Source organism: Pseudopipra pipra, chromosome 4 (assembly GCF_036250125.1).
Source record: "Pseudopipra pipra isolate bDixPip1 chromosome 4, bDixPip1.hap1, whole genome shotgun sequence".
In the NCBI taxonomy this organism is placed as follows: domain Eukaryota; kingdom Metazoa; phylum Chordata; class Aves; order Passeriformes; family Pipridae; genus Pseudopipra; species Pseudopipra pipra.
In genome coordinates this window covers 45,746,559-45,772,453 of record NC_087552.1, presented here as the reverse complement: position 1 = coordinate 45,772,453, position 25,895 = coordinate 45,746,559, and the positions used below count along the sequence as shown (strand labels likewise).

The window sequence follows — 25,895 nt, the reverse complement described above, 5'->3', positions numbered from 1 at the left end:
ATGAGCACTAAGCATTTCCTTACAACTTCACTGAAGGGAAAGGGAGGAAGTATTGCCACCTGGTGAATGATTTGCCTGATTTGGAAAAGAGTGACTTCAGCACAGCTGAAGAGGGGATACAACAAGACATTCACCGTACTGTCAGGAGAGCTCATAAGCCACATCTTTGTTTTTGGAGTAGAGTATGTAGCTTGTATCTGTCCACAGCTACCTTCAGAATGGAACAGAAAATGTGGAATGACATCCAGATGCTGAAGATGTTAATGATCATGAAAAAGTTTTGCTGGAGGATCAGATTGATTAGTGCTGATTTGAGGTTTTTGACCATCAGTGTACCATCAGTGGAATGGAATTATAACAGGATAAAAAGCTGCTTAATTCATCACAGTTTAGAGGCAGGATTAATATGTGCCCTGTGGGCTTGGCATAGGGTCATCAGGGAATAAGAAGTGGCAGAAAATATGGAGATAGAAGCTGATAAGAGGTAAAAAAAAAAGGTGAGGGTAAAGTCAGACCCACAATTTGGTCTGCTGGATTTGAGCTCTTTGCTGAGTATGTTCTTCAGATGAATTAAAGGATTTATGGTACTTGCAGCTTTTGTCTTGTAACCATCTACATCTTACCTTTGGCTATAGAAATACAAGTACATTGTAACATTGCAGTTGGCTGTTGTCAAATACCAGTTAAATACCCTATCTTTACATTGGCTGCTAAGGTAGAAAAGGACTTTGTTCAAGGAAAGTTTGCATTTTTATTCCATATTTTGCAAATACCGCTTTTTTTTCCCTCTTTGGTGATCCCTGGGTACTTTGAGAAAAGTTTCGAAACTGGCAGCTGAAGTAAAATTGGCTTCTGAAGTACATCCAGCAGTGCTCCCATGCAGCTGCCATTGACCACTTCTGAAGTGGAATTGAAATCTATGTTAAGCATGGCTGATTATTTCTCCGTGTAGTGCCCGGTGTATTACCTATAGGTTTTGTGCCTTGAAATTTAAACCACGGCCTGAAGTTGAAAACGTAAGGTCTATGGTGAAGATATAATTATTAGATAAGATTGTTTTCAATTAAAGATTTAACACTGCTTGATACATACTTTAATAGATGCTCTTGTCAGGGGGTACTTTGTTTTTGCTGAAAAGGATCTGACTCTGCAACATTGCTAGAAATAGTCTTCACTCTTCAGTTAGTCCTTGTGACTTGGAACATAAATGGGAAATTTGTAAAGAAGATTAAGTCAATTTGTAGTAATGTTCTGTTCAAATAGCTGCTTGCTGCTGGGTGGCAGATGGTGATGCAGTTTGATGGGCACAGGGTTAAAATGAGTTTACTGAAACGTTCACAAATGCCATCAAATCCAAATATAAGGGTTATTGATGAAGTATTAATAGCTATTTATACCAACCTTAAATATCCCAGAAATACTTGTTACTTTTGTTCTGAAGCAAAGCGCTGGTGGCATGTTGTCACTCTGAATCAGTGCAAATCACTACTCTGTCTAGCAGAGAGGTAGGTTTTTATTGCAAGCAGTTATATTTTTTCTAAAGGACTGTTGCAGGCAATGACAGAACACTTGTCACAACTATAAAACACTTTTATGTGTGCACAGAGCTGAGTTAAGCTGCATCTATAGATTAGTGTTTTCCAGCTTCAAACATGCTATAAAGATAAAATATATACTTAGTTTTGTGAATCAGATCCAAAATGTTATAATTCAGAAAAGTTTGAGAGAAGAACCTATTTATAGATGTGGCTGCAGAGTCTCTGAATCAGGTGTGTGTTATTTTCCCACTCCAAAGTTTTAAATATTTTAAACATGTACATAAAATATGAAAGTATGATTTTATATCCACTTTTATCAAAGCTTAAAAAAATTAATTGCTTTCTCTCCCTTTTTTTTTTTTTTTAAAATCTAACCATTACATTTACAGCTCAGGAACTTTGATTTTGGGTTTAGAAGTCAAGCAAAATTTAATGTTGCAAAACCAATGCAAATTTTTTACATTAATTTTATCTTCCAAACTCTTTTGGGTTTTTCGGTAGCAGTGTGTCTTACCATGTCTCTAGCTGTATGGAGATGGATGTCTACTTAATTTTTCCACAAGTGAGTGAGAATAAACATTCCTAGATAAAATGAACAGTAGTTCAAGAAATGGAGAATCCATTTCTGTCACTTAATTAAGGTCTGATGCAGTGCAAGGTGCTAGCAGTATGACTTCTCTTCTTAGCAAACTAATTTGGTGATGGAAACCATCCTGGACTTTTTCCGATCATTTGTAACACAGCTTTGTTTTCTTTGCAGTTGTTTTTTCGCAAGCGCAGGCTGTTTAGCAGCATTGACTACAGAATATACTGTTCCTGTTTCTGGCTGCTTGTGGCTCAGGACAAGCAGGGCACGATGTTTCTGGCTCAGGAAATTGGCATCTATGTTGGCTGAAGTCCTGTGTCTGTCCCAGCCTGGTCCCTAATTCTGATGAGCACCATCTGCAAGCTGCGTAATTATCCAGAGAGGCTCTAATGATGTGATAGTCTGCTAGTCCTGAACAGTAAATGGCATCCTTAGCTTTAGCAGGGGAAGGATGATTCTTAATGAAATTGGCCCCTGCAGTATCTCAGACGAACAAAGCTGTAACTTTTTAATGATCTCTTGAAGACAAGTCACAGTTTTATAATTATTTCCATCTCTGAATATACAGGAGTATCATTCCATTTTGGTCCCAAAGGGTTTTACCCTGTTTTCTTCTAGAAATTGCTTAGCAGTTGGGATTGCCATGTCCTTAGTGTTTATTTTAGTCATCGTAGACATAAATGCTTTTTACCCATATTATTTCTGTGCTGTTTGACTACCAGTAAGTGCATTTGCAGCATTTCAGCTGATATTTATTAATGATGGTTTGCACAGTCTGACCTACTTTTCTGTGCACTACGACAATGAATGTAACCCCTTGGAACAGAAATGAGAAAACTGCCGGAAATACTGATATAAATGATTCAGGGAAGACTATATGATCAAATACTGCTGAATAATATAGTAAAGCTGTATCACTGAATCTAATGAAAAGTAAAAAATTTGGTTTAAATAAATACATCATGTGTGCTGTTTAGAGGATGGGGAAAATAACAACCATTTCTTTGATCAAACCAAAATTAGAGTGGCATTTTTCATGTCAGAAAATTATTTTCCATGCACTTATATAGTGTGATTTTAGAATTATAGACATCTTGTGGTTACCTCAAGAACTCTTTGTATCACCTTCATTCAACAAATAGAGAAAATTTATTTTTTAGAGAAATTTGAGAGAGTTTGATTTCTAAGAGCGATTTTTTTTTTTTCTTCCTGCTAGTCAATTCTGTCACATTTGTGCAAAACAACCAACCAACAAACCCCAAAACCAAACAACCCAAAAGCCAAACCAAACAAAAAAAGTCCCCGTTTCATTTCCTCTCTGGTGCTGTGGTATTGCAGATGCTTGTCCATTCCTTTCCCAGCTCCTTCGGGGAACTTTCGTCAAAGGTGATTGAAAGGCATAAGCAGAAGGAATAGTACTTCACCTCATACAGGTTACTGGATATCTTGCATGTTCCTCTCTGTCATCGTCTGCGAGAATGCTTGTTGGGCAGTGCAGCCAGTCTCCTTGTACACACCAGTTGCAGTATGTGTAGAGAAAAAAGATAGCAAGACTGAAGGTACTGGCATCTCTTTTCAGCCTTACCTCTTCTGCTTTGGTCTCTTAAAGTAGTTGCAAGTCAGGAGTGTATGAAATAGCTCTTGACTTATACTCAGGTGGTAAAAGAGATTAAAATGACAAGATTTATCGAAAAAACCCATGTTCTCACCCTGCTGAGATTAGCTGGACATCTCTGGGCACTTGTGTTTTAGCCTTCGTGGTCCTGACTGTCAGGAACATTTGGCTTCCAAGCTAGATACCACAAAAGCTGAAAAGACAGTCCTCTGAGCAGATGCAGACTCTGAAGTATGCATTTCCTTCCGGAGGTGGACAGAAATTTTGAAAAGCTGTAGGTTTGCTGTCCAGTAGAGATTATGAAATTTGGATTTATTACTTGTATCTGCCCTTTACCTACAGGCATGTGAAAAATTTAGATGCCTCAAAGACATTGATAAATACATTTTATCCAAAGATAAGGGGTGGAAAAAAGATTACAACTGCTTTCACAATATTCTTGGTCATTCCCTTGTAAGGAGAGAAAAATGCCACATATCATTGTGAAGGTTGGTTAAATAGATTTTATTTTGAAACTGGTGATTCTGCAATATATACTTGGCAAGGGCTTTTTAATTAACAGAGAGTAGTTATTCCAAGAAGACTGTCAAAGTTTGTGCATACTTTGCTGACCATGCCAAGTGGAGAAAGAAAATCAGAATTTGAGTAGTGGCTAATTTGTCCTCATCTGAGAGCTTCAGCACTTTTAAATTACACATCAGCTCTAAGGATGTCTTTTGTTTTGTAAACAGTCCTCTGGTGGATTACTGTTTATTTGCAATTTCACAGTTCTTGTGTATTATTGTAGTGGACCTTCTCTTTTCCTCAGAGTTAAATGTGTATACGTGTTCCCTCAGCTTCTCTCTAGCAGTTGTCTAGATGCATATTTAGCTTATCAAGTTCTAAATATTTCAGAAAACTGAGAGCAGAATACAGTTTATAGTGGCTTATGTGACTTTGATGGTGTCTTTCTGATTTTTGTGAAGAACTTTATAAACATGGTTGCTTACTGTTTTCCCTCAGGTAAAAGTAGATGCTTGTTTTGGCAGAGCTATAGCCATATCTCCATTTTAATAGACCTATTTTATAATTACAAAGTTGTAGAATAATTCTTGTTTGAGAGGACCTAAGCTTATCTAGTCCAACCTGCTAATCAAAGCAGGGTTAGATGTGAGGTCATTGCAGGTTGTTCGGAGTTTTATCAGTTTGAGTCTTGAAAAACTTCAGTGATTGAGGCTGTACAACATATCTGGGCAGCTTTCTGCACTGATGGGTTGTTCTCATGGTGGAGAAGTTTTTCCTTGTATCACATGTGATCCTTTCATTTCAACTTAACACCTACTGGCTTTTGTTCTCCCGCACTGCACCAGTATGAGGAGCCCAGCTCCACCTCCTCGATGCCTTCCTGGAGGTACTGTTAGGCCCTCCCAAAACCCTTCTCCAGGCTGACAAGCCCTGGCTATGCAGCCTCTGTTTAGTTTTAGTTTTTAGACTGCTTAACTAGGATGGATAAATGCATGGTGGAGTGGTTTGAGTGGAAAGAGGTTTTGATCATTTGGGAGTTTTTGATCTTACTGAGATACCTGTTGCAGGATGGCTACGTTTTTTAAATAATGTGATCAAGAGTGGGAAATGCAGTGACTGATGTGTGATACCTGTGTACTCCACTCCATGCCTGACATACTTGCATCTTTCTCACTCTTTTACTATCCCTAAATCTTGTAATCCAGAGTCAAATTCTTAAACTAAATGCAACTTTTGTGTACTTTAAATTTTTATGCTTTGAAGATCTAAGGTATCACCAAGTATTGCTGTCAAAACCAGTTCTGGAGTCTGATACCTCTGGTTCAAGAATAGAATATAAATAAACAGTGAAACCCATACAACCATAGTTAAAGAAATAACTGGTCTGCAGGGGTGGCTTTTCTTGGATTAAATTTGGGTGGCTTCAGATAGATGGAGGTACTAGTTCTCAAGAAATGAGCCTGGGAATAGGAGCCAATAAACCACTATAAGCAGTTGGTATTCTGTACCTATTCACATAATGAATGTACACAGCATAAAATCTTGATAGTGTCTGATATTAAACATGTATTGTTTGATGATTACACTTCCCTCTTTGATTGAAAAAAAAAGTTTAAATATTCAGTTACATCATTTGCTATTTAAACATAATTTTTACTGTTTCCTTTTTTATCTTTTTTCAGTGACAATGACAAATATTGGAGAAAAAGGTAAGATTTTTATTATCTGTTTATAAGTGGAATTCATATATGGGTAGAATAGTAGTTTACTAGTAGAATTAAGATACGAATCCAACTAGTTTTAAATAAGTATAGTTTTTGTGTTCCTCAGCTCCTTTTATTATCCTGCTATTCCTGAATATTGCTTTAGCCATTACAAATAAAGATAAGAAAAAATTTTTGCTGTTCCTACTGGCTTTCTGATGTGCCAACTAAAATAATCCTTATATTCTGTTATTTAAAAAAAAGTGTTCATAGCACAGAAAGCTCTTGTAAAAGCAGGACTTCTAGCTATGAACAGGGTGTTGGTGCAGATGCAACCTATTTAAATGGGAGGTAAATTTTTACTGTAGTTTCTTTTTAGCCAGTGTCTTTAAAGAAACAAAATCCTTTGGATATGTAGCCTTTTCAGAATATAATAAAACTGCCTTATTAGCAGTTCCTACAGTTCCTACCCTGAGGCTGTAACATGTTTAGATTACTTTTTCAGATGCTATTTTACTACTGTGGCACAGCATGGAAATGTAAAGTGTGGGGCTGAAGAGCTTTTGGAGGAAGGGGTTAAGAGTTAGGAGATAAACTTTATGCTTTTTATGTTTGTGTAATTCCAGCGTATTTTATCAAGCCATTGGCAACTCCCTCACTTAGAGAAAGTGTTTATCAATTAAGAAACATTTACTTGAAAAACTTTCTTCAGTTCAGTGATCTTTCCACCCATATGAGTGCATAAGCGTATCTGCAAATTTCAGCACCTGCGTTGAAGTAATTCCAGTTTCTTGCTGCTCCATACTGTGTGACAGGGGACACAAGTGTGTTGTTATGCATTGCTCACAAAACACATTAGAATTATCAGCAAAATCCATTGGAGAACATTAAATTCTCGCTCAAAGCCTTGGTCAGGTTCAGCCAGTCAAGAGAAATTTACCCTGGCTTATACTTCTACCCTAAGTTTTTTCCGGGGTGAAAACTGGGCAAATGGGGCTCAGCCCTACTACAGGTTGCCTCAGATCTCCAGACAACTCTAGCTATCCTAGCTATTTGTAGATGGATTGCCTTCATGCAAGGGATACACCAGTTGGGTTGGGGTTTTTTGGGAGAGTGGTTCAGAAAAACTGTGAAATAGAAGGATTTCTGCTAGGGAGATGCAGAGAGCTCTTCTTTCACTGTCTCAAGGGAAATTAGGTTTTATGTTGGACTCTCAACAGACCCAGTGGAGCTGTGGGTAGCCCAGGGTCTCCACTGCAGTGCAGAGAAACTGGTGGGTAGATAACCTGGGAGGAGTGACCAGTCGGGACCTTGGCCAGGTTGGAGAACTGAGGTTCAAGATCAAACAAGATGAGCTCGAGTCTTGTGCAGTCTTTAAAGGGGAATCCTGGGATAATGTCCTTAGGCTAAACTTTCATCTTCCTTCAGTAGTCTTTTCTTTTTTTCCTTTCATGTATAAACAATTTTCTTATCAATCACAGTTGTTGTTTTTCTCACAACAATAGAATACTGATGCAGATTAGTAAATGCATTGTGTACAGAACTGAGTTAACTTGCCCTACCTTGCTCTCACTGTATGCCTTGAATATACTGTTGTTTAAAAAAATACTGATTTTGTTTGAGTAAATCAGGGGTTTTTTATAGTTGATAGAAATGTTCTGATAAAAATGTGGACTGTTCCTGTCCAGAAGCTTGTGCGATAGCAAGTTGGTCTTTTAGTGTACTGTTCTTTGTGTGGAGTCCAGTTCTATCACTTACTTATGCTGATGAGATTTTTCTCTCAGTTTAAAGGCTTGGCATATGGCTCTTTTCCCCTGTCATCCCTAAAGCTCTGTACAGAGTTGCTCCTTAGATTTTCTTAGGGCTTTTTTATTATTTTTACTGCTTAGCGAATAAGAGTAAATATTTACAATGTTTCTGTTTTTCAAATAAACAAACTTCAACACCAGAAATATTTATTCAGTGTTACTATTGAGGAAAAATTACAAAAAAATAAGATCATTCTGGGCAATTGTTCCTGCATTTATACACTCCATCATGCATGTGTTATATTCAGCACTGAATAGTATTACATACAAAAAAACCCCCATGAGTTAACCATACAAGAGCAATATTTCAGATTGTGTAGTTAAAACACACAGGTTTCCCTTTATGTTTTTTTTAATGATCTTATGAATTTATAGAAAAATACTCTTTCCTGTCTTTGGAGTAAGTTAATTAGGGGATATGAGTTTTGGATATGCTATTTACTGTAGTGAATTTCTTAGTACAGTGAGAGATTTTAAGAAGAAATACCTATCCATCCATGGCAGGCTCTTAGGAAAAGTTAATGTTGCCTTCTGTATTCTAGTAAAACAATTCAGCATGATAAATGCTCACTGGCATCTATTAAAAATATAAGAATAATCACTGGCTGTGAAGAACAAAAAGTAGTGAATGAACATTTTAATTTAAAGGAACTGCAGGTTTTTAAAAACCACCCAACTGTTCTCCCTCCTAAAATCTAGCAAAACAAATTAACTGGTTATAGTTACTGCTCAGGTATCGTGTGTATCCACCCCAAGACTCCCCTCACTCTTGTCATTGTTTAGATAACTATACTTCCTTTGGCAGGGATGTTTGGGGGAGAGGAGGTGTTTGCATGGTTAGCAGTCTTCCTGCATGGTTTCTAAAGCTAAACAGCAGAGATGCATCAGTTAATTAGGATTTAACAAATGTGTAAAGAGAGAGTGCTTGCTAAATAATTATGGGGCTTTAATAGGCCCATTCCCCTCAAACTTTTGTAATCTATGTAGACTGTATCATGACTTTCCCCACAGAGTGTGTATTTGTCTAATGTAAAGTTGCAGTGCTGTATTTTTGTTGCAAAGCTTTTGCAGAACTGTTTGTAAGTACTACAGTATCACTGGTCTGTTTGTATTAATTCTGTTCCTTTTTAATTTTAGTTGTGTGCCTGGTTGCTTACCACATATTTTTCATGCTGTTCGTCTGGTCATATTGGAAAACAATCTTTACGCTACCAATGAATCCTTCAAAAGAAGTAAGATAAACTTAACTTCTGTTTTTGAAATAGCCTAGTTAAATGCCTGATTCTGTAGTATTTGAATAACTTAGTCTCTGATCTCATGTAGTCTTACACTGTGTAGAAAAACACAGATGATAGTTACACAGCTTCTTAATAGGAGTGAGTCAGATTGCAATCAATGTAGTGACCAAGACAAAAAAAAAAACACCTTCTCTAAATTTTAAAGTTTTTAATAGATATTCTAAAATGAGCTACTTATGACATTAATAAGAAAAAATCCTGTCCACTTGAAAAATGTGAGTTATTTGAATTACTAGCTTAAATTTTTGCATGGGAATATCAGACTTTTATGTGGGCAAAATTTTATTTCCCCGTGTGTAAGACTTATATTTTCTGCCAGCATCTGTCTGCTGTCCTCTGAATTAAAGATTCTTCCCCATGTATTTTGGTATAAAGGAATTTGTGGGTTGTAGTGGGAGTGCCCATTGGGTAAGCTGATGCTGGGAAGCCACAGCTGGCTAAGCAGAAAGGGAGCTAGTAAACAACAGCCACGTGGAAAAAAGGTTATTGATGGAAATGCTCCCATGCAGCTTAGTACAACCAACACAACTTTTTGGCCTCTTCCATCCTCTCTTTGTTCAGAAACCCCCTAGTCCTCAGTAGGTGCTGTGTCATGCAACTTCCAAGGTCAAGAGGAATCATTCTGTGGCTGTTCTGTAGTTTGAAATACCCACAGAGCCATTACTTACTTCAGCATGGACTCGTAAGTCTAGCTGCTTTAAGTACTATGTCAACACAAAATAAATAGCTGGTGGTTTCTGCTGTCTGTAGTGCAGAGGTTCTTTTCTGAATAGTTTTCATTCACCACTAAGATACGTAGTTGTGGAAACAAGTAGATAATTCAAACTAATTGCGGTTTTCATTGAAGTTCATGCTGCAGTCTTTACTACAGCTTGGGATAGGGAGGAGCAAAATAAATTAGGAGCCTATTTCATTTGGTAATTACAGAGCCAAATGTGTGCATGTATATGGTGACTGTAGCAATAATTAGAAGGGTTTTCAAAGCGGTGGACTGATGCCAATGAAAGACTTCCAAAACATTTTGACAAATCCTACTGATTACAGTAGGATTCCAAAGCCATCATACAATACTACTGAAGAACTTCAGATGGGGTATGGAAGTTGGGTAATAGAAAGCAATATGTGATGTTTCTGTGTTCTTTGAATTTGCACAATGTTGCTGGCAGAAAGTGACATCTTTGTTGTTCCATGTCTTTTTCTTGTTCTACTAGAGCAGTATTTTCAAAATTTAATTAGAGTATTTTGTGATGTTAAGTTACTGCTTGACTTCCATTTTCTAGGATGAAGTCTGTGAATACTAAAGGATTATCTTTTCAAATGAACTGAACTGACTTATCTAGCAAAAACTCATTTGAATACTGAAAAACAGTTCAGCATTTTGTTTTCATGAATAGTGTAGCTGGTGCAAACTGCACAACTTTCTTTTAAGCTTATTTCAAACTTTAACACATACAGAAAGTAGCCTTTGAGGGACTTTGCTGTAGTGTGTGCCATTCTGTACCTGTGCATACTAGCTATATGCAAGTACTGAATGAGGGTGGGAGAGAAGATGGTTTCCCAGGAAGGAGTGTTTGTAAACTTAGGACTACTCTGAGGACCAATACAAAATGATGGAGTAGTAGCTCTGTTTACATCGAACCAGCATTTAAAAAAAAAGTATTCTGAACCAAGTTTCTGCAGTGAGAAATTGTATGTATCATTAATATAAATTAAATCAGATTTTGGTAAGAGTGTGTTCTTGGAAGGGAAAAAAATGAATGGTGACTTGAGAAACTCAGGCTAAACCGTGAATCTCCAGCTTCAGCTGGAAGACTGTGAGCTTTGCAAGGAAGGGTGGAGTGGTGCCTTCTTTATGGTGGTGAGAGTAGGTTCCTAACTGTATGTTTCTGTCTGCTTCCTTAGTTTTACTTACTGCCTCACTTCCTTTTAGGAAAAAAATCAACATTGTAGCAACTAGCCTTCCTGTAAACATAAAATGCTATGGAGTGGGCTTCTGTTTCTAGCACAGGTTAGAGACAGCCACTCTTCCTGCCAAATGTGGACTTCTTTTCAGAGATGATTTTGTATCCTCTTTCTGGAGAATATCAGAGATGTAGATATCAAAGTTTTTGGCATCTGCCCATTTCTAGAAGCTACAGTGACAAGGCTATGGTGCTGTGTTGCAAAGGACTTTAGAGTATAAGGAATTTGTACTACTTCATGTATACTGAGCATGTCTTTCAGAAATTTTTACCCTTTCAGCACTCGCTAGAGCCATATTTGTTATTGCCATTTTGAGCAGTGACAGAAGTTGTCATTTTATTCAGGAAGATGTTCAAGATGTGGTTATTCTGTCATATAGGACACCCGTCTCTTCCTTCTCTCAGCCAGTCTCTGTAGTAAAAACACATCCTAACACCTGCATGACTAGAACAGCAACTCTCTAGTGACAAAGAATAAAAGGAAAAATGCCAGACAGAAGAGAAATAAAGCTATCTTTTTAGCTGTTATTAGTAGTGTACTTTCTTTCAGTTAAATAGTGACATCCCTAGCTTATATTCACTAGCTAATATTTGGTATTACAGAAGTAAATTAGCTGACCTTTCAGGGGAATGATAAGCTCTTGATCTTCCTCTTGAAGAGAATTGCTTAATACTTTTGGAAGCATTCATCTCTACATTGATACCAAATCAGAAGTATTTTTACTTTTGCCATAAACTGAATTAGTTGTCTTGGGAACACTGGGTTATTTGCTGTAATTCCTTGTACTTGCTGCTAATCCATCTTCATATAATGGATATTTATTTCTCATTACACATCTACAGTTACTTATTTAACTTGGAATTTGCTAACATTTCTTCGATTTTAAAAATTATTCCAGTTTCATCTATCATATTCAGACAAGGAATCCCTAGAGAGAGAGCCTAGAGGTGAATCCCAGCAAGAAGTCTTAAGACGGGCAGCCAAGGATCTTCCTATCTATACACGGACAATGTCTGGAGGTAAATAAGTGTTCCGGAGGCCACCAAAGACAGATGTCTTGATGTGCTACCTAAACTAATTAAAAAAAAATTTAAGAGTTTGGATCGAAGGGAAAAAGTGCTTTTCATACTTCATAAAATAACAAAATGGTCCAGGAACTTAACTTTAATGTAACTTTATGCAGCTACATTTATTCAGCGTAAAGACTGTTGGAAAGTAAATTGTGGCATACAGTTTAGGATTTTAAAGTGGATTGACACTTTTTAGATGTTTTCAATTGATTTTAGCAAGTAGCTTGTAAAACTAACAAGCTGCAGAAGAGGCTGTAGCAGTCATTAGCTGCACAGATTTGTTTTTTCATAGGTTAAAAAAATAGTTATAAAAAAAGAATCACTATCTGCATGTTATATATAGATAGATAGATCACAGTAAGAAATTGGTACTGTTTTACTTGTTGGTTGTTCGGTAGCAAGAACAAAGGTTCTTCCAAACTAAGAGTTAATCTAACCCTACCGATATTGTCAGTTTGTGAATGCTGGCTAGCTAAGCAAATCCAAGAGATAATCTCATATAGTAAATTAAAGCTGTTAGAACAATAGCTTAAAATAGCTATATTGTTGAATGATCTTTAAAGTTTTTCCAGTCTGGTAGGTTTTTGTGGCTTTTGTTGGTTCGTTGGTTGTTTTGCAAAGCTGAGGGGTTTGGAAGAAAAAAACCATGATTAGCATGATTAGCAGAGATTGCAAAAATTGAGCTTTTTGGGTTCACTTTGATAGATTCAGCATTGCAAGTAGTTAAAGAATGCTTTGGTATTTGCAACTCTTTCTGAACATGTTGAAATGCTTTCCTGGGGGGTTCTTCTGGGCTGAGCTGCTAGTATTTATTTTTGCACAGACTTCAGGTATCAAAATGTGTAACTGTACATTGACATCTAATCTTGGAACGTTTTTTCTTTAGCAATCAGATACTGTGACAGATGCCATCTTGTAAAACCAGATCGTTGTCATCACTGTTCTGTATGCGACAAGTAAGAAAATATTTTAAATAAGTGGTTTTCTGAATTAATCCATTTTTTCCTTAACACAGCAGCTTTTATTTTTTATGAGTAGATTTTTCAGGTTTAATATTTTGGCAGGTAAGCTTTTTTCCCTTAGATTTTTTTTCAGATTTAGTTTTCATTTACTTATTTCTAGGGAAATCTGTAACTTAGTCTAGTTCATTTGATGGCTTCCTTGATGCCAGCATTGATTATGTGGTCTTCTACATTCTTTACATAATAATGAATTTTCTTTAAGAATGTAACCAAAAATAGCTGATAAACAAAAATTTGCTTCTTTTGTTAGAATCTGAATAAACATCACTACCCATCTCAATCTAATCATGATGTCACATCTCATCTGAGGTAATAAACTTAATATCCTGTTTTTCACTGGATAACTTGCAGGTTACTTTTGTTTAAAGAAAGAAGCAGCCAAGCATTCTCCCATTTCTAACTGGGAAATAAAATAAAGATTTTGTTTGTCTGCCACAAAAAGAAGTTCACATCCGTAGTCCCCAGAAGTCTGATTGCTTTCTAATTTAATCTTTCTTTTGGCTTTTGTTCTCTCTGACCTTTCTCTAGCAAGCTTGGATGTCTGTGTGTTTCTTCACTCTTGCCCCCAGTGCTTTAAATTTCTATCTTTGAGAGAAGACACTTCCTCAAAGGATGATTTATTCTTAGCTTTACGGCTGTTCCAGTTACTCTTCAGCTGATACAGCATCAAACCTTCCAACATGATTGTGAGGTGGAGAAGACATTCCATTTTGTCCAGCAGAGCAGCAGAGGCACTGAAAGAATAACAGAATTGAGGCAGAAAGGGGATCTTGGTTGTGTTGTATGAAATGGTGGTTGAAATGTAAGATAGGAAAATAGTCATGTATCTTTTTACCAGAGAAAAAGAGTGACTTGTGTTATCATATAAAATGTGAATGAAATTTGCAGAATGCCATTAGTTAATATATTTTGCAGAATACTTCTATTTTGTCCTTACCTTGTCAAAATTTGCTTACTTCAATTATATCTGATTTTCATGTGCACATTTTGTTAATGAAGAGTGATTAATTGGAAAACTGTTTGGTATTTTTCATGCAAGGTAAGTTCTTAAAAACCTCAAGTGCATATGTGTATATTTCTATAAAAGCAAACCATAATTCTTGGAAATATATTTAGTTGTATGACTAAGTAATTAGTAATGACTTAGTAATAATTGAATTAGCCCCGTTTCTAAGGCTCTGTCAGAGAATAAAGAATAGTTGAAAAGCCTCTACAGAATGAGAACCAAATCCTGAAGTTGAAGCTCTAGATTGCGTTTTCTTAAATCACTAAGCTCGTGACAGATCAGGTGTTTTGAGTTTAGGTAATCTGCACTTCACTTGCAGGTAGACAGTTTTATGTGAATTTAAATGCACATATTTGTTAAATAGATTAGGTACACAACAATAAATATGGGTAATTTTTAATCTGTATGTGAGTAATTTAAATCTGACATGTAACTGTGCTTCTGATTATTTTTTTCTTTTGCCTTTTGCAATGCTTGGAATTCTGTTGGGGTTATTCAGATGCATTTTGAAAATGGATCATCACTGCCCTTGGTGAGTGTACTATTGGCTTGCTTTTCTTACTTTCTGTTTTGATAAAATACACTCTTGCTGGGCCTTTTGTGAAGGTGATGCTTCACTATTCCTAGAGTTAGATGCTTATGTGAAGTTACTGGTCTTGCAGAACCATTGGAGTTATTTACTGTATGTCCTCTTTTCTTAGTTGTGACATATGGAAAGAAGTTCATGTATAATTTTTCTTAGATCTCTGAGCTGGGTAACTATGTTTTTACAGTAAAGATGAGGTAGACTTCTGGCCAGTGAAAAAACTTATTTTAAGGATTGCTATTTTCCTTATAGTTCGAGTATTACTGTGCCTTTGTTGCAGTGAATAATGAAATGCCACCCTAGGTTAAAAATGAAAGGGCAGGGGTGTATCTCGTTCCCTTTACTGAAGCTCCCAGGACAACTGGAGTGGGCTTGCTGGAAACGCAAGTTAGTTCTTTTAGTTTTATGGGGTTTTTGTGTTCTTTCATTTTTCCTCCCCTTTCCCTCCCGCCCTCCCTTCTTTTGTTGCCATGTCAGCCTGCACAGTGGTTTTGTTCTCCTGTGTTTTCTTAGCAGCCCTTGAGACTAGTGGGTAGGCAGGTTACATAATTAATTTTATGTCAGTTTGGCAGGTGTCTCACAGAAATAATTAAAATAATTGTTTAGTAAGGTCCATGTTGAGATAATCGAGTGGTATGTGGCAGTTCTTCACTGCATGAAACCTATCAGAAAAGAAGAATCTCCTGTGTTGGACAAACTGATGGGTAGGTGGTTCTAAGCAGCTGTTTTGACACTTTCTTAAATCTAATTCTGGGGCAGAGGAGACTCTGTCCTGAGGGAAGAAGAGGTGCTGGTCTCTTCCTGTTTATCGTGGTCCTGACTACAGCCTCTGACATAATGCAATTTGATTTCAAGAATCTCCCCTTATTTTGAATCTACATGGTAGATTCAATTGAAAGAAATAGTTATCTGTATAGGGCAGAGTTACTTCCTACAAATTTTTTTGCTGTAGGAATATCAGCATGTGAAATGCGATGATGCTCAGTGTTAGTAATGTGCTTCTTAAAAAAAACAACAAGAACAAAAAAACCCCACAACAAAACAGGGAAAGCTATAAGAAAAACAGGTGTCAGGCTATTCCTGACAAAATATTGGTGAAAAGTCTCAATATGACTATTATTTTTCAGTATTATAAACACTTCTTATAGCTTTATGGTCTCTTTGAGATTGTTTGAGTTGTTCTATCTTAAGACATTTAAATGAAAATGTCCTTCATGTAAACTTCAATTTCATAATAAAAATCCATTGTATCAAATAGTAAATCATAAACAGCACTTAAATTTTTTGTAAAAGGGGAGTGAAGTGTTGTTTCACTAGGGCAGAGACTTTAGGAAAACAAACTCCATTTTCCTCTCAGTAGCATTTGCTTATTTTACCTGTTTGCAGTCTTCTTAATCTAACAACATAAACATACCCAGTTTGAGAGAGTATTTACATTGCTCATTGTTTTTAATCTAATAAGCAGTGGGTGCAAAAAATAAAAATACAAATGGAGAAGATAATTGAAAGATGTATAATGCTTCTTGATGGAGAATTGTTCCTTTTGTATTCCAAGTAACAGAAAAGCACAGAAAAAGAAGTATTGTCTTGTGTTATTTTTCCTAATTTGAGTGGATGTTCACAGTTCCTGGCTCACCCAGAAAAAAAGAACTATGTGAAAGAGACAAAAAAGTTTTGAAATACTGCACCAGTGCTGATCAAGCTTTGTAGTTTCCTGTAAAGACCCATGTTCAAAAGTTCTTTAGAAAATATATGGCTATCTTGCCAACAAAAGTAAGGGTGTAAGTCAGTATAATGGATGGATTTTAGTCTCTCTGAACTTTATTAGGTCCTGCTTTGCTTTTCATGTTGGGAATTTTTGGTGGGAGCAAGTTGTGTGGGAAGGAAGGGGGAAAGAACTCATTTGATGCTTAGGGAGAGCAGGGAAACAGTAATGAGAGTTACCTCTAACTTAATATTCTGCTACAAGAAGGATTTCTGGAGAGGACAGGTAAGAATTACCTAGGGAGTAAGATGAAGCATTTGGAAGGCAGAGTTAATAAGAGGTAGTCATGTCCTAGCCCCAAGTCACCTGTGTTCTGCTCTCAGGCAGGGAGGCTTTGTTTTGGCTGTCATTCTTGTGCTAATGGAAGTGCTGTGATAAACGGAAATGTTTAATGCTAACTGCCCACTAACTACTCTAACAGCTTTAAGTGATGCATTAGTGATTTCTAGTGCTACTGCTACTCACTATAGACAGATGGAGCTGCAGGCGGGAATGCAATGGCTTGAGGCATCACCAAAAATATTGTTTGTATATAACACTAATGTTAACAAGGTCCATTAAGAACACCTTAGGAATAATTTGAAACATTTCTCCTTTATCTCCTGAGTAATCCAAAAAGAAATTAGCATCTCCTGCATTCTGTGATGCTTCTTGTTAACTGAGTTGCATCACCTTTAGTGTGTTGTAAGTTATTTCTTTGCCTGGCATTTTCAGTAAACTAACTCTTGAGACAGGAATTATGTATTTTCTTTTTATACTTCAAAATGAAGTGTTTAAAATGTTAGCTGTAATACAAATTGTTACTCTGTACTGTTCTTCTGTGTTAATGTTTCACTGCAGTAACATACCATTATTTAGCCACTTGTCAGTATATTTATCAATTTTAATCTTTCTCAGAAATGTTAGACTTCAAATCTAACCACAATCCTTGGAGTTTAAGATTTGATACTACATGCTCAAGCAGTACAATTACAAAACCCTGGTGTTTACTTTCTCTTCAATCTTCTGATAAAGTGTTCTCTTCCAGTAAGAACTCCACGGTCTGGGGCTTTGCCAGAACTGAAGGGAGCATAAAAATTTATACAAGTTTATTTTGACGTGTGTACTGCATGCCATAGTGCAAAAGAACAGCGATAAAGAAATCTGTCTTTGATTCAAGAAACTTCATCTTTGGGGAATAAAATTTCACTTGATGTTTCTTCTCTCACACCAAACAATGCCTCAAAGGAAAAACAGTCCTAAAATAAATATCATGAAAGGAAAATAGGGTTATCACAGAAACCTTGAATTTGAATTGGTTGCAGTTTATCATGGAATTACCTACTTTGGTGTTTTTCATGGCTAGGCTTCGCGAACGAAGATTTGGGAAAGGCTCTATCCACATTTGTTACAAGCACACTGGTGGCTAATGAGGCCAATACGAGATAGACATGTCCGATTGCAAAAGGCACAGCAGAAAGACTCCTTAGGTGGTATATTCTGCAAGGCACGATTCTTTCTGCATTGTCTTTTCTCCTCGAGAGTGATCCTGCGTTGCTTTCTCAAAGGAAACAGCAGCGTTATAGATGCTGTGTCTCCAGGCCTCCCGATTGGAGGCCAGAGTAGACCCGTTATGTTGATCAATATGGCCGTATTTAATGGAAAAAAACCCACTTCACTGCATGATGAGCTTAGAAATATATCTTCCTTTTTTTTTTTATTAGAACAACGTGGTTTGAGTCCTTAATTGTAGTTAATACTTAGCTATTGCTGCATGTTTAAATGATAATGCTAAATGTAATGTTTAGCCAACGTGGCACGTTTTGTCAAAACAAAACTTAGAACAAACTCCCTATCCACTCTGAGAATGAATAACAGTAGTGTACAGTGTAAATTTATTTGGTGTTTTAAGATTTTACCTTTATCTCATTACCATGTATTCTGCCATTAGCATCCCTGTCTCCCTAGAGAAGAGATCAGTTACAATAACGTGTCCTGCACTTCTAGAAGCTGAAGTTGAGACTTGCCACACATTTTTTTTAGAATTTTTTTTCAATATGCAAGTGCTCTTGTGAGTGTAATCTTCTCTTAATTAGCCGATCTTTTTGACAGCAGTATCAGTTAGTTAAGGTATATGGAATTATTTTTTTAAACTTATATGAAGAATTTTGTCAAAGTTAGTGCAAAGATAACTTCGATTAGCTTCTTAATGCAACCAAATAAAAGAGGAAGTGGTTTGCCAATAGACTGCCTGTGGGCAGCACTCCGATATTTTTTCATTTGGTGGATGTAATATCATTACATGTTTAATAGAGCTCTGAAATTCATAATACTTAATATGTTGTCTCTGTTGGGAAGCTGCTATGGTACTAAATGTAAGCTCATCATCATAGTGTATACTAGTTGCTCATTATTGTTTATAAAATCTTCGCAAATGGGAGACAGGTGAACTTAAATCCCATAAGCAAAAATGATAAAATGAGATTTATTTTAACATTTGGATGTGTATTTGCATATTTCTAATGTCTTTTATTTCGTCATGTTGTCACTGATATGAAATGTTTTCTGTCTATTTAAGACTAGTATTTCTCTCATTTTTTATGTAAATCTAAATATTTTTAGGAATTGCCTATGAATGGTCTCAAGTTTGAGAATAATACTAAGAAGTTTTAATATGTAGTGTAATGAATGAAGGAGGATGTGGATTAAGTGAGACTGCTTTTATTCTCACAAAACTCAGTTGAGATTCAAATTCTTGGCTTGTTACTGTCCCAGCTCACATGCAGTATGCCTAATAATATAACATGGATACTTACCTGCAAACTAAAAAAGTAGCTCTAACTGCAATCACATTTACATCAGATGTGCTGGGAACAGATTTCATACCATAAGAGGAAATTTCATTTCAGTAAGCTGTTGAAAGCAGCGTTACCTGGTAAAGTTCTTTGGGCTTTTTCTAGTGGTGGTGTTATTTTGCTTTGGGTTAGAATTACTACATTAATTTGAGAATTGAAACTTAATCCATTTCAGTAGCTTGGGGCAGCAGAGATAGGATGCAAAACTTGGTTTACATGCTGATATTAACTTTTTTTAGTGTAAATAATTTAAATTGTATGAAAGCAAAAGAAAATAACTTTCATGACATTCCATTTTTACTTCTACTTTTTTTTTAATCAGGGTGAACAACTGTGTAGGATTCTCCAATTACAAATTTTTTCTTCTCTTCTTGGCTTACTCGCTAGTGTATTGCCTTTTCATTGCTGCAACAGATTTACAGTACTTTATCAAGTTTTGGACAGTAAGTACCCCAATCTACATACTGTCTTGAAGTGTATGAAGTTACTGCTGTGCCAGAAGTATAAGATTCTAAGGGGGCCTACAAAAAAGCTGGAGAGGGACTTTCTTACAAGGGCATATAGTGTTAGGACAAGGGGTAATGGTTTTAAGCTGAAAGAGGGCAGATTAAGATTAGATATTAGGAAGAAAATCTTTACTGTGAGGATGGTGAGTTTGCCTAGAGAAATTGTGGATGCCCCATTTCTGGAAGTGTTCAAGGCCAGGTCAGATAGGGCTTGGAGCGACCTGCTCTAGTGGAAGCTGTCCCTATCCATGGCAGGGGGCTTGGAACTAGATCACAGAATCACAGAATACGCTGAGTTTGAATGGACCTATAAGGATCGTCGAGTCCAACCCTTAGCCCTGCACGGGACCATCCCCAGGAGTCACACCATGTGCCTGAGAGTATCATCCAAATGCTTTTTGAACTCTGTCAGGCTTGGTGATGTGACCACTTCCCTGGGGAGCCTGTTCCAGTACCCAGCCACCCTCTGGGTGAAGAACCTTTTTCTAATATCCAACCTAAACCTCCCCTGACACAATTTCAGACCATTCCCTCGGGTCCTGTCACTGCTCACCACAGAGAAGAGATCCGTGTCTGCTCCTCCTCTTCCCCTCACGAGAAAGTTCTAAACTGCAGTGAGGTCTCCCCTCAGTCTCCTCTTCTCCAGGCTGAACAGACCAAGTGCCCTCAGCTGCTCCTCATATGGCTTCTCCTCAAAGCCCTTCACCATCTTAGTTGCCCTCCTTTGGACACTCTCTGAGAGCTTAATATCTTTCTTATATTGTGGTGCCCAAAACTGCACACAATATTCAAGGTGAGGCCACCCCAGTGCAGAGCAGAGCAGGACAATCCCCTCCCTTGACTGGCTGGTGATGCTTTGCCTGATGCCCCCAGGACACGGTTGGCCCTCCTGGCTGCCAGGGCACTGCTGACTCATATTCAGCTTGCCATCGACTGGGACCCCCAGGTCCCTTTCTGTGGCACTGCTTTCCAGCATCTCATTCCCCAGTCTGTATGTACATGCAGGGTTGCCCCATCCCATGTCCAGAATCTGACACTTTACCTTGTTGAGCTTCATATGGTTGGTGATTGCCCAGCCCTCTAATTTGTCCAGGTCTCTCTGCAGGGCCTCCCTGTCTTCAAAGGAGTCAACAGCTCCTCCCAGTTTTGTGTCATCTGCAAACTTGCTTAGTATCCCTTCCAGTCGTGCATCCAAGTCATTTATGAAGATGTTGAAGAGCACAGGACCCAAGATGGAGCCCTGTGGAACCCCACTAGTGACAGGTCACCAGTCTGATGTTACCCCATTCACTGTTACCCTCTGTGTTCGACCCGTGAGCCAATTGCTCACCCACCACATGATGTGTTTATCCAGCTGTGTTGGACATTTTGTCCAGAAGGATCCTGTGAGAGACAGTATCAAAAGCTTCAGTGAAATCCAGAAAGATGACATCAACTGGCTTCCCTTGATCAACTAGGTGGGTTACCTTATCATTGAAGGAAATAATGTTTGATAAACAGGACTTTCCTCTCATGAAGTTGTGCTGGCTGTGACCAATGACTGCGTTGTCTTTCAGGTGTTTTTCAATACCTCCCAGAATAATCTTCTCCAATCTTTACCAGGCATGGAAGCGAGACTGAGAGGCCTGTAGTTTCCAGGATCCTCCTTCTTGCCCTTCTTGAAAATTGGGACAAGGTTTGCCCAAGCTTCCAGTTGGCTGGGACCTCTCCAGATTCCCAAGACCGCTCAAAAAATCAAGAGAGGTTTTGTGATGACATCAGCCAGATCTTTGAGGATTCTGGGATGAATCCCATCAGGCCCCACAGATTTGTAGGGATCCAGCTGGAGCAGCAGATCCCGCACAGTTTCAGGGTCAACTGGGAGTTGATCATTCTCACAGTCGTGGTCCTCCAGCTCAGGGCACTGAGACCCCCTTGGTGCGTCATCTGAGTTGAAGACAGAGGCAAAGAAAGTATTAAACACCCCTGCCTTGTCTCTGTCCCTGTTTGTGAAGTGACCATCCCCATCCTGTAACAGGCTGATGATATTTCTATACTGTCTATTGCCATTAATGTATTTGAAAAATCTCTTTTTATTGTCACCCACATTTCTGGCAGCTTCAACTCCAGCTGAGCTTTGGTCGCACACATTTTCTCCCTGCAGTGGCAAGCAGCATCTCTGAATTCTTCCCATGTCATTTGACCTTGTTTCCACTGGGCAGACACCTTCCTTTTTTGCCTCGTCTCTGAGAGAGGATTCCTGTTCAGCCAAGCCAGCCTTCTGCCTTGCCTGCTTGACTTCCAGCATTTGGGAATTGCCTGCTCCTGTGCCCTTAGGAGGTGGTATTTAAAAAGTGACCAGCACTGATGGACCCCAACATCTGCAAAAACATTTTCCCAGAGTACCTTACTAACTAATTTCCTGAGCAGCCTGAAGTCTGCTCTCCTCATGTCCGGAGTCGAGGTTTTGCTGGCACTTTTCCCTTCCAAGCCAAGGCATTCTGTGATTCCAAAGCATTACATTGTAATCTAGTATCTCCTAATATCATGTACAAAAGTACAAAAGATCTAATAACCACAGCCCTCATTTTTTTTCTCTTATCACAGGTCATGAAATTTCACTCATTTCTTAATTATTTTGAAGTTGATTTATGCTATAAGTATTTTGAAAAGGCTAATAAAACAACACAATTTTTGTAAAGACAAATTACGCTTCACTAAAAAACACTTCAAAGTTCAGATCCAAATTTCAGATTTTTGCTCTCAGTATTTATAGTTTCTCAAGAAAGGGCCTGTTTCTTTAACTTAAGTGCTGTCACCAACCTAGTTGCATGGCTGTCTGTACACTGGAGGTGTATAATTCATTTATTCATATTCTTGTGTGGTACATTTGTCTCTGTGCTCAATTTGATTTTGCTGAATAGAGGATTATTAATAATCAAATTAAACAGCTATTTCCCCAGTTCTAATGGCATCATTTTTTTTATTCTTAGAATGGCCTTCCTGATACTCAAGCCAAGTTCCACATCATGTTTTTATTCTTTGCTGCAGCTATGTTTTCTGTCAGTTTGTCTTCTCTCTTTGGGTATCACTGTTGGCTTGTCAGCAAGAATAAATCCACATTAGGTAAGTAGATTTAATGCTTCTGTGTTTGACAGCAAAAAATAATTAATAAATGTATATTATATGTATGGGTGTAATGGAAAAAGTGGACAATTCTACACAGGTTCCTTGGACCCTGGTTAAAATTGCCCAGATCTGGCACTGTCCAGTCCTGACTCCCCAGTTCTGCTGCTCCCTGGAAATTCTCTTTCCTTCTTGTCCCAAAGGGCTCAGTTATTAACAAACTTATGCTCTTCCTCTCACTACTTTCCATCCACAGCTTGTTAACAGAAACTGAATAAACTAAAAAACTGAAAAGAAAATTGAGATGATTTTCTAATAAATGTTAGATGCACTACTGCATGTTCATGTGGTTGTCGTTTGGCATTCTCAGCCCAAAGGTCAGAGTCCTCTGATATGGTGTCTCAGTAGGGGCAGTGGCTCCAGCACTTCATGCCCACCCTTACCCCCTGCAGAACCAAAGTTCTGTCAGAGAATGACCTGTTAAAGAAGAACAGGCAGTGCTTCTCTATTTAGTAGTAAGTGAACAATGGAGATCCTAAAGGCAGTTTCACAGTTGTGAGAGCTGTCTGCCACATAATTATAGATACATAGAAAGGACTCTGTGTTATGAATTAATTTTTAAAACCTGAAAGAAGTTGGCCTGTTCCTCTACCATACGGCAGTATATATAACTGCATTGAATATCAGCCTTAAACCAGGATTTTCCTCCACTTAAATACATGTGTTTCTGATTACAAATCTTAATAAATAAAAGAAGGTGCAGAAGATTTGAGTGCCTGTTCAATGCTATATCCTGGACTGTAATAATGCCAATTTGCAGTATAGCCGTTAAAGTTCTAAATCTTTAAATGCTTTTCTGTTGATATAAGCTGAATTAGAGTAAGCCAGTGAATTGATCTGTTTTTTCCAGTTCTCTTTGGATTTACTAATATGTAGGTGACTAATGGAAAGCTTTGAGAATAGATATCTATATCAGTGGAAGACAGCTTGTTTACGTGAAGATTTCTCTAGTGTTTGTGGGTTTCTCCAATATTCTGACAAATCATTGACTTAGAAATTACTACTGGAAAAAATAGTTCAGTCTAGTTATAAGGAGAAAAGTTTTATTAAAGATGCTTAAATGAATGGCAGTAATTAAGTATTCTATTTATAAACTGGTCTTACAATTTTAGTGCAAAAAAAAATTCTTCAGAGGTAGCCATTATACATTACACTTTTAATTCAGCTTTTCATTTTCACAACTAACAGAATTCAATACAAGTAATATAACATGGTTTGTGCATGCTTAGGCTACTCAAAGGGATCTGTTTGTCTCTTCTTCCTACTTTACTTTGGGAAATTGCTCAATATGTGAAACCCTCAACATGCAATAATTTGGTAATGAAGCCATGACAGCTTTAAGTGTGACTGTGATTGAATCACCCTGGGAGGTGTTTTCCTGGCTTAACATGGGCATCTGAAAGGGTGCCCCAATTTTCCCTTCCCCCTTCTTTAAAACCCATGGTAACTAATGCATACTGCATGTGGAGAGTCATTTCCAGCAGTTCATAGCTAAGGTTTTACTGCAGAAGGACAGTCTCAGCATGATTCTGACATGGTTTCTGGGAGCTGTCCTGTCAGGACATCAGTATGTAGTTTGCCTACTATATATAGCCAATTAAGGGAATTAAATGGCTATCAGTTACTTAGTGGAAAGTGAATGAATTTTGTGCTTCAGGCACTTTGCAACACTTAAAGCTATATTTAGCTCTCTTCTCCAGAAATTTAGTTTGCATTTCCACGGGAAATAATCTGGGTCTATGAGCAAAGTCGTTTCTTTATGCAGCTGTAAAAACACACAATATTTTCATACCCCAGGGTCTGAAAGGCCAGTCTTACTACTAAAGTAGGTTAAGCTTTTCTGCTTTTCCATTGCTCTTTCTGTCTTAAACCCTTCGTTTAGGTTTTTCTTTCTTGAACACTCTGTGGTACAGTCACATGCTGCAATCTTCATATAAACCTATCATGCCTTCTTAAAAAGTGAGTTCCTCACTCTCCCTTGCCTTGATTAGGGAGGAGAGTGAAGGAGACTTCCACCCTTCCTGAGCCGTTGGAATTCATTCCTCTGCACGCACAGCGAGTGTGCAGGACTGACTTCAGCTTTCTCAGTCGTTTGGGCAGTACAGCCTTTCCTCATTGGTGCAATTGCCTATATACTGGTGTGAAACGTAAACATTGTAACTTGTGAAGAGATCTAATTAATCATTTTCTTTTAAGAGGTATTCAGAGCTCCCATATTTCGTCATAGAACAGACAAGAATGGCTTTAGCTTGGGCTTCAGCAAAAACCTAAGGCAGGTGTTTGGTGATGAGAAGAAATACTGGTTGCTGCCTGTGTTTTCAAGGTATGCTGTTCTTAATGCTTCATTTCTTGAAACTGTTGAATAATCAGGATCCAGAGGATTTGGGGGTGGTTAGTTTTTGAAATAAGATGCAGTAATACTTTAATAAAAAAGTTCTTCAAAGTTGTTGGATTTTTGTATGTATGACGCTAATTCTGAATTTTTCAGTTTAGGGGATGGTTGCTCCTTCCCAACTTGCCTTGTTAATCAGGATCCTGAGCAAGCTTCCACACCTGGTGGTCTTAATTCAACATCCAAAAAGTAATCTGCTTTTTGTTACGCATTCTAAATAGTTGATTTTTTTTTCCTGTGCGCACATAAACAGAACCATGTATAAGATACTCTTCATTTGCTTACCACTTTTATGTACCCTGTTAATAAATCCAAGTCAGATTTTAAACAGCTAAGCAAACCAGCTAATTCTCAGATTTATTTTTACATTATGGAAGTGAGGTGGGGTGGGGTTTTTTTCCCCCGATGTACTTTGTCTTGGTTCAGTGGCATCCCAGGACCTGAGTTTTCCACCCCTCCCTGACATTCAGTATCAGCAGCATTCTGTTCTGCATACATGTGAGCTGGTTAGTTGGTCTGCCTGTGATACAAATCC

General features: G+C 37.7%; 1 protein-coding gene across 3 annotated transcripts in view; it reads left to right on the top strand.

Moving 5' to 3' along the window:
• ZDHHC2 (zinc finger DHHC-type palmitoyltransferase 2) overlaps positions 1-25,895 on the top strand; it is a 37,611-nt gene that overhangs the window by 3,807 nt on the left and 7,909 nt on the right. For 2 of the 3 annotated variants that reach the window (XM_064652794.1, XM_064652795.1), the window contains exons 2-10: positions 5,926-5,952; positions 8,892-8,986; positions 11,913-12,033; positions 12,971-13,040; positions 14,612-14,644; positions 19,620-19,740; positions 22,776-22,908; positions 25,165-25,291; positions 25,457-25,549. In XM_064652794.1, coding sequence (XP_064508864.1) covers positions 5,926-5,952; positions 8,892-8,986; positions 11,913-12,033; positions 12,971-13,040; positions 14,612-14,644; positions 19,620-19,740; positions 22,776-22,908; positions 25,165-25,291; positions 25,457-25,549 — 820 coding nt within the window. Of the gene's footprint in view, positions 1-4,992; positions 5,130-5,925; positions 5,953-8,891; positions 8,987-11,912; positions 12,034-12,970; positions 13,041-14,611; positions 14,645-19,619; positions 19,741-22,775; positions 22,909-25,164; positions 25,292-25,456; positions 25,550-25,895 lie in introns of those variants that run through there. The other variant, XM_064652796.1, reaches the window with a different exon arrangement.